The 13,654-nt window shown below is 33.8% G+C and overlaps 1 protein-coding gene across 4 annotated transcripts; it reads left to right on the top strand.

Annotated features, from left to right (window-relative positions):
- Positions 1-559: 559 nt before the first annotated feature.
- LOC113856561 (protein MEI2-like 2) lies at positions 560-9,456 on the top strand. 4 transcript variants are annotated; one of them, XM_027488420.1, is made up of 13 exons: positions 560-859; positions 2,723-2,790; positions 2,872-3,015; positions 3,114-3,583; positions 4,458-4,616; positions 4,704-4,820; positions 4,907-5,058; positions 6,051-6,142; positions 6,247-7,195; positions 7,304-7,388; positions 7,479-7,547; positions 7,804-7,983; positions 8,678-9,456. In XM_027488420.1, the coding sequence occupies exons 2-13, from the start codon at positions 2,745-2,747 to the stop codon at positions 8,792-8,794; spliced, it is 2,580 nt and encodes an 859-aa protein (XP_027344221.1). In that variant the 5' UTR covers positions 560-859; positions 2,723-2,744; the 3' UTR covers positions 8,795-9,456. The 4 variants fall into 4 exon arrangements, with proteins under 4 accessions (XP_027344221.1, XP_027344222.1, XP_027344223.1 ...); XM_027488421.1 differs by having other exon boundaries at positions 605-859; positions 2,881-3,015; positions 8,678-9,396; XM_027488422.1 differs by having other exon boundaries at positions 605-859; positions 3,150-3,583; positions 8,678-9,396.
- Positions 9,457-13,654: the final 4,198 nt, after the last annotated feature.

Here is a 13,654-nt window from a genome sequence, read left to right as displayed (position 1 = left end):
TCTATAGTTTTAAATTCATTTAAGAGAACATCTTAATCTTTAATATAATTATTTAATTATTATTTTGTAATATTATGAATATTAGCAATTGAATGAATTGTATTTCTCACACAAAATCCTAAACAAACTCATAAAAAAAAAGAAACTATAAATCAACTGGATAAATTAATATCCAAAATTTAACGATATATTATTTATTATTTATTCATGGGTTTAAATTCCAAAATAAAAGCATCGAGATCTATAATTTTTAAATATACATTTTACATTTTGCATTATCATATTATTATTATTATTATTATTTTGGATAATATAAACTTTCAAGCTTGAGAACTCGACGAGTGTTGAATATGGAGCATTCGTGTCAACGGACGCGAAATACAATTCAAATGTGGCAGAATGTGAGAAAAGAAAAATAAACAGAAGAAAATAGATCATAATAATAATAATAATTATTATTATATTATTATTATTATTCATTGTGTCCATTTTTATCAATAAAGTACTCTATTTTACGACAAATTTTATATTACTTTCTCAACGTCGTATAATAATAATAATAACAACAATAATAATAATTCATTAATTTTCATGTGCATGTCTTTCTTCCCTCCAATCATTCTCTTGTTCAGTGTTTTCTTTTCTTTTCTTTTCTTTGATTTTCCGGGAAAATTTCTCTCACTCTTGCTCTCTGGTTTCCCGGCGACAGAGGAGGAAGTAGAAGAGTAGAAGGAAGAAATTTCTCTGCTTCTACGGAAACTCTTACCCTTCTCTTCTCAATTTCCGTGATCATCACAACTTCTTCACTCCTCAATAACATTCCTCCATGAACTCCCTCTAGCCCCTCCTCTTGCACAAGGTACTTTTCTTCTTCCTTCCTTTGTTTCCCCCTAAATTCACGCATTTCAAGTATTTGGGGTGAGTAAATTTTTTTTCCTTTGAAATTTTGGTTTTTGTGCACTTGATCGGGTTAACTGGCAAGTGGGTCTTTGTTATTTAGGTGCATAAGCTTGAATTTTTGATTGGTGATGATAAACCCTTTTTTTTTGGGTAATCTGAGAGTAACTCTGTGTTTGTATGTGTGTGTGTGTGTGTGTTGAATTTTCCTTTCTGGGTTTGGGTGAAGTTGATTAATTTTTTCTGGGGAATTTTTTGTTTGACCATTGAGTTGACTATGTAGTCTTTTTCTTACCCTTTTGTGAAATGCATCAGCTACTAAGCGTTCTTTATTTGGTTTTCTTTAACCTCTCTAATTTGTCTTTCCTGTTATTTGATATTTGATTCTTGTGCAGTTACGGCTACTATGCTGATAATTCTTGTGAGAAACTTTAGTTTATTGTTTGTGTTTGAACAAAGTTGATTCTGTGGTCTTGTGTCAGTTATGAAATTCTTTAAGGACAAATTTAAGTACAGAATCTTTTGTAACTCGGTAATTAGAGTTTTACCTCGGTAACTTGCACAATAAAGGTTGGCATTTATGGTGATATAGGTTACCGAGGTAGATTTTTTATTTTAATTTGAGAACAACACTAGTAGTACTTAAGGAATTGCACTTGAGTTTTGTCCATAGTTTAATCTCTCAATAGCATTCCTATAATACATTAGGATTGTGCTTTTGTGAGTAAAGAACGGAGGCAAACTGTTTTGATTTTGATTAAGTTGAAAATAAACTTTTCTTAATCAGATACTTTAGCATCTTGTTTGAAATAGTTGAGCTTAATGGAACAAATTAGAATTAAAGAGTGAAAATAATAGAAAGGGCAAGGACATGGAAATTAGATCTCTTTTGTTTGGAGGCATAAAGGGTAGAAGGGAAAGTTTGAACTGACTACTATGGTTGATTTTTTAGTTTGGTTCCACAATTATCAATCTGTGATAGTGGCTGACCCTAGAAACAATAGTGGCATAGCACATAAAGAGATGGTCTACTATTTAGAATTTTTTTATTCAGATTAAATGATTTACACTATAGATATATAAATGCTCAAAAATAGAAAAAATTACTCAAAAGTCATTACATGTTCATAATTTACAATAAAAAGACATAGGTCTTAAGCAAAATTTATAAGTACATAACAATAAAAGTCAAGGAAACAAATAAAATTCAAAAAACATTCATATTTAAAATACTCTTCAAACATTCAATAAAAGTGAGGGTGGGGGTTGCAAGGAGAATAACAGAGGAGGTTGAGGGTTCAAAGTTCAAAATAGAGGTGATTCAGAGTTAAGAAAGAAAATTGGTGGTGTTACCAGAAATATTGCATGAGATGGGTGGGTGTTGGGGTACAAAATAGAGAGAAGGGTGGGTGGGTGGATGTTGGTCGAAGTATGGGTGGTGCACAGTAGATAGAAGTCTCAGAAACTACCTCCAATTTTGATTTTTTAAATTCTGAAAAAGGGGGAGGGAAATGTTATATGAATGATTTTTTTTGTTGATAGTGGTTATAACTTGTAACATGTGCACCAGATGTTATACAAATGATTGCATCTTCCTCCTCTCACTAGACTCACTAGGTGAGATAAAGTCAAGAAAATGGTAAAACTACAAGGAAATATCTGTTGGTCTTTTGTGAGACTAAATAGTGATGTATTTTACTTGATTGTGACTGTTTCTTCATTTATGGCACATTGGTTCCTAGTATTTTTATGATGTCTTCAAATTATAGATATTAAGGAATCTGACACTATTTTGTTCCTTTATTGTTTTTTTGTCACATTTCAGTGTTAGTAGAAAGTGACTGAAAATGGACAAACATTCTGGGGATTCATTGTCTGGTCATGGTGCTGCAGGTGCCTCCTCTTACTTCATATGTAGTACATAAATTCTTGAGTAGAGATTTTTTTAAACTAATTTTTATGTTGTTTCTGTAGGCCCATCAGGGATTTCCTTACTTAATATTCCAAAAAGGGTGGGAAGCAGTGCATGGGGAATACCGCATGCCACCGATATATTCCATGATTCAAGTGATGTTAGCTTGTTTTCTAGTTCACTGCCTGTTCTTCCACATGAAAAGTGTATGATTAAATTTTGATGTTTTTGATAGAACATAATAGAATCAGTCAAAATGATTATTGAGACCTATTTTTCTTCTCATTTTGTTGTTGACATGCAGTAGATTTGACTGATTCTGAACATTATGGTCAACCAGTTGATGATAACATGCTAACATTAGATAAAGTTCATAAAGAGGATGATGAGGGACATGATCCTTTTGATGATTTCGAAACCAGTGCAATTGGAAACATGCTTCCTGATGATGAAGAGGAGCTTTTAGCTGGAATAATGGATGATTTTGACCTCAGTAAATTGCCCAGCCAATTGGAGGATTTGGATGAAAGTGATATGTTTGTCAATGGAGGGGGATTTGAGATGGATTTTGACCAAGAGAGCCTTAATATTGTTATGTCAAAGATAAACATTTCAGATGGAGTTGCTTCAAATGGTATTGGTCACTATGCAATCCCAAATGGCGTGGGAACAGTTGCTGGGGAGCATCCCTATGGAGAGCATCCATCAAGGACATTATTTGTTCGAAACATCAACAGTAATGTTGAGGACTCTGAATTACGAACACTATTTGAGGTATTGTACATTTATCTAATGCTTCCATAGTATTATATTTACTTTTTAACATGTTTAATAATTAATGTGTGTTGTAAGATGCATTTACTTCTTAGTTGCGTTTATGTCTATGAATTAGATCACTAATTGAGTGCATTTACATTGAGTCAATCCTTTGATAATAGAGCTATGTTTAAACATAATTTAGTTTGGTAATATTGATTTTTCATGTTTAATTTTGCATTCTTACTCAGTTGGTTTACTTGGTCATTTGGGAAATTACATTTGAAAAGTATTAAACACAATTGAGTTTGGTAATATTGATATTCAATGATTTTCTTGATACATTACAAAAGTTTTTAGAGAGAATAGGGTGGTTTTAATATTATGGCAGTGTGCAGATTATACTATTCAGCTGGTGTATCTTGTTGGAGAGGAATACAGGCATTTTTATTGGTTTTTCTAAGCCCTGATATATGTTTCTGTGTCTGGTATGATGGATAGCTTGGTGCACTCAAGAGGCTCTTAAATTATATTTTTTCTTTTATTGTATCTGTTGGAGGATATCTTATCCTCAACCTTTTTGTATTTTTTCTCCAATTATTTTATAAATAAATCATTTTTAGTGGGACAAAAGGGTGGGGATTTTCAATTAATTGAGAATATTTGGCTTGTTTTATCAGATGCTAGGATTTATTTCAATTACCCACTTCATGTCTCGCTTGTTTTAAGGTTTGGCATTTTGACCTAAGCATCTAGATAATATTTAGTGACATGGTGCAATCCAAGAGAGTTTTTTGTATTGAATGTCTTACTTGTGTACAGCTTGTAGAACTCGTTTTTCTCTGTTTACTTTGCTATTTTTATTTTTGATTTTTTTCTTTTTTATTTATAGCAATATGGGGATATCAGAACTTTGTATACAGCATGCAAGCATAGGGGCTTTGTGATGATATCTTACTATGACATTCGAGCTGCTCGCACAGCCATGCGTGCTTTACAAAACAAGCCCTTGAGAAGAAGAAAACTTGATATTCATTTTTCAATTCCTAAGGTTTGAATTTTATGGTGTTACTTAATGTTTGAATGATTATCACTGATGTTGCCTCTGAGTTATTCATCTTTCTTCTGCTTGTTTCAGGACAATCCCTCAGAAAAAGATATTAACCAAGGAACCCTTGTAGTGTTCAATTTAGATCCATCAGTGTCAAATGACGATCTGCGTCAAATATTTGGGGCTTATGGTGAGGTCAAGGAGGTAATATATGTAAATGTGTTTTCATTAGTCTCCACTTAATTTAATCTAGTGCTTGGAGTAGTTGTAACTTATGCATTAAATTGCAGATCAGGGAAACACCTCATAAGAGACACCACAAGTTTATTGAATTTTATGATGTGAGAGCAGCAGAGGCAGCACTTAAAGCATTAAATCGAAGTGATATTGCTGGGAAACGCATAAAACTTGAACCTAGCCGCCCTGGTGGAGCACGTAGAAAGTAAGTTGGATTTTATCTTGGTTAGTATACTTTAAATGTTTTTCCAATAAAAATAATTTTTCTCCTTTGACCTTCTTGTTTAACTCTTTAGTGCATGGTAGAATAGTAGTGACATACTTGAAAGTTTTGACAATGGTGGTACATCCTTGAATATCTGTAAGTTGCATTATATATCAAATAAATTAGTTGATTTTGCTTTCATGGAAAACAGACTGGATGGTTAAATGTGGAAAGTGTAAAGAAATAATGTAGTTCTAATCATCCATCAAATTCTTGAATCAACTGTTCATTTACGCTCACATCCTTTAAAAGTTTGCAATTCTAAAGAGATCTTCCAAATATTCTAAATGTGTCGGTGAATTTCAGTTTCAAAACATGGATTTTGTTCAGGTGTCCTATCTCCTTTGGCTTTCACACCTTTCATGTTTTCATACCATCTTCATTTCACGTACATGATAAACTGCAGTAATGTATTGGGGTTTACAGTTGGCTTTGTAAGTACTAACTAGTGTTACTTTGGTGATCAATTTGTAAGCTTCTAAACCCGTATAAATATAAAAGTAGGATGTAAAAAGAAATTGACTTATGAAATTAAGTCACTTTCACCATTCCTTTTGCATCAATTTGTAGTAATGCACTCTGGTGGATGAAGAAGGGCACTGTTATTTCTTCTGATGATCTTTTTTTCCCGCTTGCTCAGGAACTCTGGCTACATGCCTTTTCCTCTTAGTTTTTAGTTTTTTTTTTAATCGTGTACAGTGTGCATGTGTAATTATTGATCAATTGCTTTTCTCTGATCATTCTTTTAGACATGATGCTTAGGCTTTTGTCTTTTTGTCTCTTGTGCCTGTTTTCTTCCCATCATTTTTGGCATTAACTTTCCTTGTTATGGTTTCGGCTAATATTACACTATATGTCCTTATGCTACTGACAATGTTATTATCTACATAATTAAACTTATAAAAAACTAGTAATGCATTTTCTCTTGTTAGCTTGATGCAACAACTGAGTCAAGAACTGGAACAAGATGAAGCTCGAACTTTTAGGCATCAAGTAGATTCACCTGTGGCCAACTCCCCTCCTGGTAAATATCTCTTAATCCAGTCTTCTTTCTCATGTGCAGTTCTAGTTTATCATTTTAGAAAGGTATCCTCAGTTACAAGCTAAATTAATTGGCAACTTTTTCAGGTAGCTGGGCACAATTTGGTAGTCCAGTTGAACATAATCCATTAGGTTCCTTTAGCAAGTCCCCTGGTTTGGGTCATACCAGCCCTATGAATACTTCCCATTCCAACCATTTGCCTGGATTGGCTGCAATTCTTTCCCCACATGCATCAACATCTGCCAAGATTGCACCAATTGGCAAGGACCCTGGAAGGTCTGCAAATCAGATGTTTGCAAACTCTGGATCAACACAAGGAGCAGCTTTTCAGCATTCTGTGTCCTTTCCTGAGCAAAAAGTAAATGCAAGTCCTCGGCCTATATCAACTTTTGGTGAATCAAGTTCAAGTGCATCTAGTATTGGGACACTATCTGGTCCTCAATTTCTTTGGGGAAGCCCAACTCCTTATTCAGACCATTCAAACACATCTGCCTGGTCATCGTCTTCTGTGGGGCTTCCATTTACATCTAGTGGCCAAAGGCAGGGTTTCCCATATACTAGTCATCACAGTACTTTTCTTGGCTCCCAGTCCCATCATCATGTAGGATCTGCTCCATCTGGCCTTCCTCTTGATAGGCATTTTAGCTACTTTCCGGAGTCACCTGAAGCTTCTCTCATGAACCCGGTTGCATTTGGAAACTTGAATAACAGTGACAGGAGTTTTATGGTGAACATGGGTAATCGTGCTTCTTTAGGAGTTGGCATTGGTCTTTCAGGAAATACTACTGAAATTAGTTCACCTAATTTCAGAATGATGTCACTGCCTAGGCATGGTTCCTTGTTCCCAGGAAATGCTTCTTACTCTGGACCAGGAGCAATTAATATGGAGGGTTTAGCTGAACGGGGACGCAGTAGGCGACCGGACAATAGTGGGAACCAAATTGATAGTAAGAAGCTGTACCAGCTTGATCTAGACAAAATCATTAGTGGTGAAGATACAAGGACTACTTTGATGATTAAGAATATTCCTAACAAGTAAGAACTACTAAACAAGTATCCTAGTGATATGATCAAGACACTACCAATTTGATTAGGATGGTGACTGATGAATTTCTTAATGTGTCTGTTGTGATTGCTTTTTAGGTACACTTCAAAAATGCTGCTTGCTGCAATTGATGAGAATCACCGGGGTACTTATGACTTTCTCTACTTGCCAATTGACTTTAAGGTATACACATCCTACATATCTTTGAAATTAGGATTGAGGGATTTCTCCTGCCCTGATGACTTACTTCCTTATCCCTGATTTTGCTTGTAGAATAAGTGTAATGTGGGTTATGCTTTCATCAACATGGTGTCTCCTTCACACATCATCCCCTTCTATAAGGTTAAAAAAATTTAACTTTTGCATATCTGGCGTCATATTTCTGTTATGTAAGGATTTCCTTAATTCCTTAAATGTGCATTATTTCATTAGAATAAATGTCTGTATGGAATTATTCTGATATTTTTAAAAAGTACATATGAATAGAAGGTTGAATATATTGGTAATTTTTAGTAATTTGCAATTATTAAACTTGTCCTGGTCGGATAAGTTTTGTGCACTTCAAGTTTTAAGAAGTCTGTCATGGAAATTTATTTAGGCACTTAATGGGAAGAAATGGGAAAAGTTTAATAGCGAAAAAGTTGCTTCACTGGCATATGCACGGATACAAGGAAAGGCTGCTCTTGTGATGCATTTTCAGAATTCAAGCTTAATGAATGAAGACAAGCGGTGCCGGCCAATTCTCTTTCATTCAGAGGGCCAAGATACTGGTGACCAGGTAATATTTGACTGCATGTCTAAATTGATTGCAGCTATTAAAAGATATTGGCCAGACATATTAGTCCTGATCTTGGACATCTTGCACATTTTAAAAACAATTACTGGATTTGAAATTGGATATGGTTTATACAATTTCACCTTCAACTTTTAGTTAGTGATTGGGATGAAACATTGACAAGTGAGATTCAGAAAAAAAGAAAAGTTGATGAGTCCATATTATTTGTTGGAAGTTTTAGGTTGTGCATCCTATCACGTTCTTATTGAAATTATCAAAATCTATAGCATTTTCTTATTAATTTTGAAGTGGTAAGTCAGAGGCAACCTACCTGTAGAGGCTTGAGTGTTGCAGACGTGAGCTGCACTAGTTATGAGAACTGTATTATAAATATTGCACTGATTATCTATTCACATGAATTGCCAGACTTGAGCTTAGAGTTGTTTTATATGTAGAACTCAACTTATAAATTGGTCAAATAATTTCCAAGACGGCTATGAGGATTGCTTGATTGTGAATTATGATGTCATATGTGAGCTTTTAGTTCACTTTTCAGTTGCAACGTGAAATTGCTATACTGTTAGACTAAAATTTACTGGTTCTCTTGTGCGAAGGCCGCATTAATCAATCAATTTATTCCTTTAACATTTCATTTCAAGGAATTATCTGACTATTTTTCTCTTTGCTTACAATCTAGGAACACTTGCTATCGAGCAATTTGAATATATGCATTCGTCAGCCTGATGGATCGTATTCAGGTGATTTGTTGGAGAGCCCGAAGGGCAATTTGGATGAGAAGCTAGAGAAAGATTAACCATTTATACGATATATTGTTCCTAGCCACAATAAATGGGGTCTAGGAGTGCTAACTACTGCATAGGAGATCTAAAGGTGTACAAAGTTGATTCATCAAATATGTGAAAAAAAATGTAAAAAGATGAAGGGAGCAGCCCAGTTATCAGCAGGTGCAGGCTCTCTGGATATGTCAATAGATTATAATAATCATCCAAATATGCTGAGAGCAGTTTGTTGATGTGTAGAGAAACAATTGTTTTATCAGTGGAAAAGAATAACTTGGAGTGAATTGCTGGATGGTATGTTTCTACGACAGCATGCATGCCGCATTGTGCAGGATGACTTGGGGATTTGTTATTTTTGTCTTTCTCTGTCAAGGCTTTTGTGGCCTTCTGCGGATATGACTAATGTGTATATGGGAAAAAAAAATCCAATTTATGAAAAAAAAAAAAAAAGTTTGTATAGAAGGAAAACGAGGAACTATCCTGTTTATCAATGTTGTTGTCTTGTAGCCAAGAGAAAATTGAAATGTCTGTAAAGATGTGAAGTTGTGAACTGGTTTCTTGCCATTGTATTTATTTCAGATTATTGTTAGTGAAAATCTGAATGCTTTGAAATATTGGAGGCTTTGTGAAGCATTATTTTATCAACCCTTATAAATTTTCATCTTATATTAATGTGTCATCCTTTCTACGCAGATAAGCATGTAAACATTATCAAATATAAAACTGTTAATGAGCAAATAAAAACAAATGATGTGCGAAGCAAGCTTGCATGATTGTACCATAAATTACAAAATTGAGATATATATTCCATGCATTTTAAACAAGGACTAAGGCAGTGACTTCAAATTCTAATTCCTTTTAATGAAGCATATTAGGCAAGATAGACTACTTGCATTTTTAAACATCTTGTAATAAAGAAAATGTGATACTCTTTTGTTTTTTTGTTTTTGTCAGAATATTTAAAGGTTGACTTAAATAGAATTGAAAGAATAGAATTAAATATTATAATTAGGAGATAATATTACTTATTTGATTTTGTATTTGTTGCAAGAGAATCTCTTAATTTTAGGAATTTACTCTATATGCAGTAGTTTAGGAATTTCCTTTATTAATTTTATATTTTATTTAAGAGCAATTTCTCTTTTAATCAAATTATTAATAGTACATTTTCATTCTACCGTTCACGACATTGCTACCACCACATGAGTCGTCGGAGCTTCCTAGTTCTATTTTAGGGGTTGGTTGACCTTAAACCAGAACTATTTGATTGCTAGTTCATAAATCTTACCTTCTTGGCTTTCATTTGTGTTAATGGCTAACAAGAAACCTATCTCTACTCAAGCACTAGGTCTTAATGACCTTGCTTTACAAAATTCTTGCTGACGATCACAATTATCTACAATGGTCACAACTTGTTCACAAAACCTTAAAGGAAAGAAAGAAGTTAACTCACATTAAAGGAAAAGCCCAAAAAAGGATGACCCAACTTAATGAAGACTCTCATTATAACATGGTTATGGCACTCAATGCTTCCTAAAATTAGTCGGAACAATATTTTCTTCGCCATTGTCAAGTAGGTTGGGGAAATTCTGCAACAAACTTTTCAAATAGGGAAGAACATCTCAACCTGTAATGAGATGGAGAATCAAATATTTAACACTAAGCAGGGGTCTCTGTCTGTGATTGAATATCACGAAATTCTAAATAGTTTGTGTATTGAGTTAGATTAGTACCAAAATTTGACAATGAAATGCAATTAAGATATTACCATTTTGACAAAATTTACTCAGAAAGCAAGGATCTTTAAATTCCTCTCCTGCTTGAACCCTAGATTCAATCCCATCCAAGTTCAAATTTTGGGCAAGGAAAAGCTTTCTTGGTGAAGAGAGTCGTAGGACAGTAATGTTAGAAGAATAATCCATTGAAGGTTCAACCTTGGCCTTCCATGAAGTCTAATCAAGAGGAGTGCTGATGCACCTATTATAAAAGGTCTGACCACATCAAGGAGACTTGCTTTAAACTTCATAGACACTTTAGAGGTTCAAGGGTATCTAACAAAGACATGCCAATCAAGAAACCTTTGACTCTAAGATTGCTAGTGAAGATCCTCCAGTGTTGCAAACTGAAGAAGTCTTAGCTGTTAGTAAGATAGAATTGGAACATTTGCAAACACTCATGGAATCCTTTAGTAAGTCATTTGATACTTGTTCTCTAACCATGTTTGTTAAGAATTTTATCTTCTCAACCTTTAATTCTTTTGGTACTAAAGATCTCTCAATTATTAATTTTGGTGTTACTGATAACATAATACCTCACCCTTTATTTTTCATCCTATTCCCCTTTATATGATTAAAATCACATCACTATAGCCAATGAGACACATACTCTTGTTACCGGATGTGGTAACGTCAAGTTTTAAACTTCTCTTCAATTTGAATAATGTGTTCTATGGCCCCAAACTTTCCAATAACCTTGTGTACTAACCTTTTTTTAACTCCCATTGTTTTTCAAGATTTTGCTACGGGGAGGACAATTGGAATTGCTAAGAAACAAGAAAGGTTATTCTATCTACAACATAAGGAAGATAAGGGTAGTACCAAATAGAAGGTGGTCTTCTCCAACCATCATCCAAGTTCGAAATCTAAAATTTTTCAAATTTGACTTCAACATAGGTGTCTCGAGTATCCTCCTTTCAATATCATAAAGTTTTTGTTTCCTCGCTTATTTAACAAAGTGTTTATTGTGTTAATATACAATGATATTTGTTAGTCTGCTAACCATCATTGAGAAATTTTTCATCTTAATAATAATAAAAGTATTGAACCATTTGATCTTATTCATTTGGATGTATGGAGTCCTGCTTCTAATATTAATGTCTCTAGTGCAAAATGGTTTGTTTCCTTTATTAATGACTGTTTTAGGGTTATATGGATATTTTTCATGAAAGATAAATCAATTGTGTTCCAATTGTTTGAGGATTTTTATAGTATGGTTCACAAACAATTTGGGAGAATATGTGAACCAAAGTTTATCCAACTTTCTCAAAAATAAGAGTGTTATTCATAAGCTCACTTGTGTAGATTCTCCACAACAAAATGGAGTCGCAGAAAAGGAAAAATCATAACTCCTTTGAAGTTGCTAGAACATTGTTATTCCAAATGTCTGTCCCAAAGTTCTATTGAGGAAAGGTTGTCTTGACTGCTGCCTACTTGATAAACATGTTACTCTCTCACATTTCAAAATGGTGTTAGTCTTGTCTAACTTATGAATTCCTTCTTTCCTATTGTTCCCATTATAACTAATCTTTAGAGTTGAGACTTTGGATGTGTGCTTTTGTTCATATTCATAGTCCTCATCAAGGAAAATTAGATCTTCGGGCTGTCAAGTGTATCTTTATAGTGTAAAAAAGCTATCAAAGCTATGCAGAAGCGAAGAATGGATTGATTAATATTAACCTCCAGTCATTGCAAGTTGATTCGTGATCGATGGTGTGTATTGTTCTAAAGGAGGAGCGAATTCGGGTGACTTAAAACCATGAAAATGTGAAATATTTATAGGGCTCTACCTATCATAAAGCCCAATTCAAAAATTAACAGAGGCAACCTTTGCATAAATTAAAAAAAAACTAAATGTTGTTAATGGAGATATGGATCATATTACGTTCCTATTTTTATGTTCCTTAAAGATAGGAACTAAAACTAAATGGGTTGCTAACATATAGGTTATTCTTCTAAAAAGAAGGGATACAAATTGTATCATCCACAAAGTTTTCTTTTCTACATCTTTATGGACGTAACTTTTCATCAAACAATATCCTTTTACACTAGTACTCAGCTTTAGGGAGAGAGTTGTTTAGAAGTTGAGTCCTTCAATGAGTCATCATTTTCCCCCTTTTGCAAGACCTAACTATTGAGGACGATATTATCATTGATGAAAGGAAGAACTCTGAATCACAGGAAATTGAAGACAAATTCTTTGGATGCCAATATCAACAAAGACAAAAACCTGACTTTGTCCAAAAATAGCTCCAATTGCTCGAACCAAAGGTAAGTACTCCTATTCTTGATTCTATACATAGATCCTTAGATAATTTTGATGAATTATCAATTGCCTTGAGAAAAAGAAAAAGAACTTGAGCAAAATATCCCATATCCAAGTTTGTGTCTTCTAAACACCTTTATGTGTAGCACCAAAACTTTATTTCAGCCATTGATTCTATTAGAGTTCCTACTTTAATACAAGAACCACCCGAATAAAAGGATTGTGAATTGCATGTGGATATATACTATGAAATATCGGTCAAATGGTATATTAGAGCAGTATAAAGTTAAACTAGTCGCGAATGGATACACATAAACCTATGGAATTGACTATGAGGAAAGATTTGCCTCAGTAGCCAAGATAAATATAGTAAGGATAATCATTTCCTTAGCTGCACTTTGGTCAAAAAATACATCAATTCAATGTTAAAAATACTTTCTTACATGGAGAGTTGGAAGAGGAAGTGTATATGGAGATTTCACTTGGATATAGTAGCATTTATAGAGGGCATAAGGTCTACAGATTGAAAAAGGCATTATATGGGCTTAAGCAATTTTCTCGTGCTTAGTTTGGCAGGTTCACACAAGCTATTAGGGTACAAGCAAAGCCAAGGTAATAGTATTCTTTTTATAAAACATTTTCGAGATGTTAAACTTAGTCTCCTTCTTGTTTATGTAGATGATATGATAATTGTAAGAGATGATAAGCTTGAAAAACAGAATCTAAAGAAAAGATTAAGTGCTCAATTTGAGATGAAGAACCTTGAGAAGTTAAAGTATTTTCTTGCAATAAAAGTTGCCTACTCAACAGGGTATCTTTATCTCGCAAAGGAA

The sequence above is a fragment of the Abrus precatorius genome, unplaced genomic scaffold (assembly GCF_003935025.1).
Source record: "Abrus precatorius isolate BTA unplaced genomic scaffold, Abrus_2018 Scaffold11, whole genome shotgun sequence".
Taxonomy (NCBI): Eukaryota; Viridiplantae; Streptophyta; class Magnoliopsida; order Fabales; family Fabaceae; genus Abrus; species Abrus precatorius.
The sequence above is the reverse complement of the archived record's forward strand: the minus strand, read 5'-3'. Positions and strand labels throughout refer to the sequence as shown.

Bases quoted from the DNA above. Each gene is read 5' to 3' on its own strand.
- LOC113856561 (XM_027488420.1), top strand. From the start codon at position 2,745: ATGGACAAACATTCTGGGGATTCATTGTCTGGTCATGGTGCTGCAG. The intron at 3,016-3,113 runs GTATGATTAAAT...GTTGACATGCAG, and splicing joins TGTTCTTCCACATGAAAAGT to TAGATTTGACTGATTCTGAA. The intron at 4,617-4,703 runs GTTTGAATTTTA...TGCTTGTTTCAG, and splicing joins TTCATTTTTCAATTCCTAAG to GACAATCCCTCAGAAAAAGA.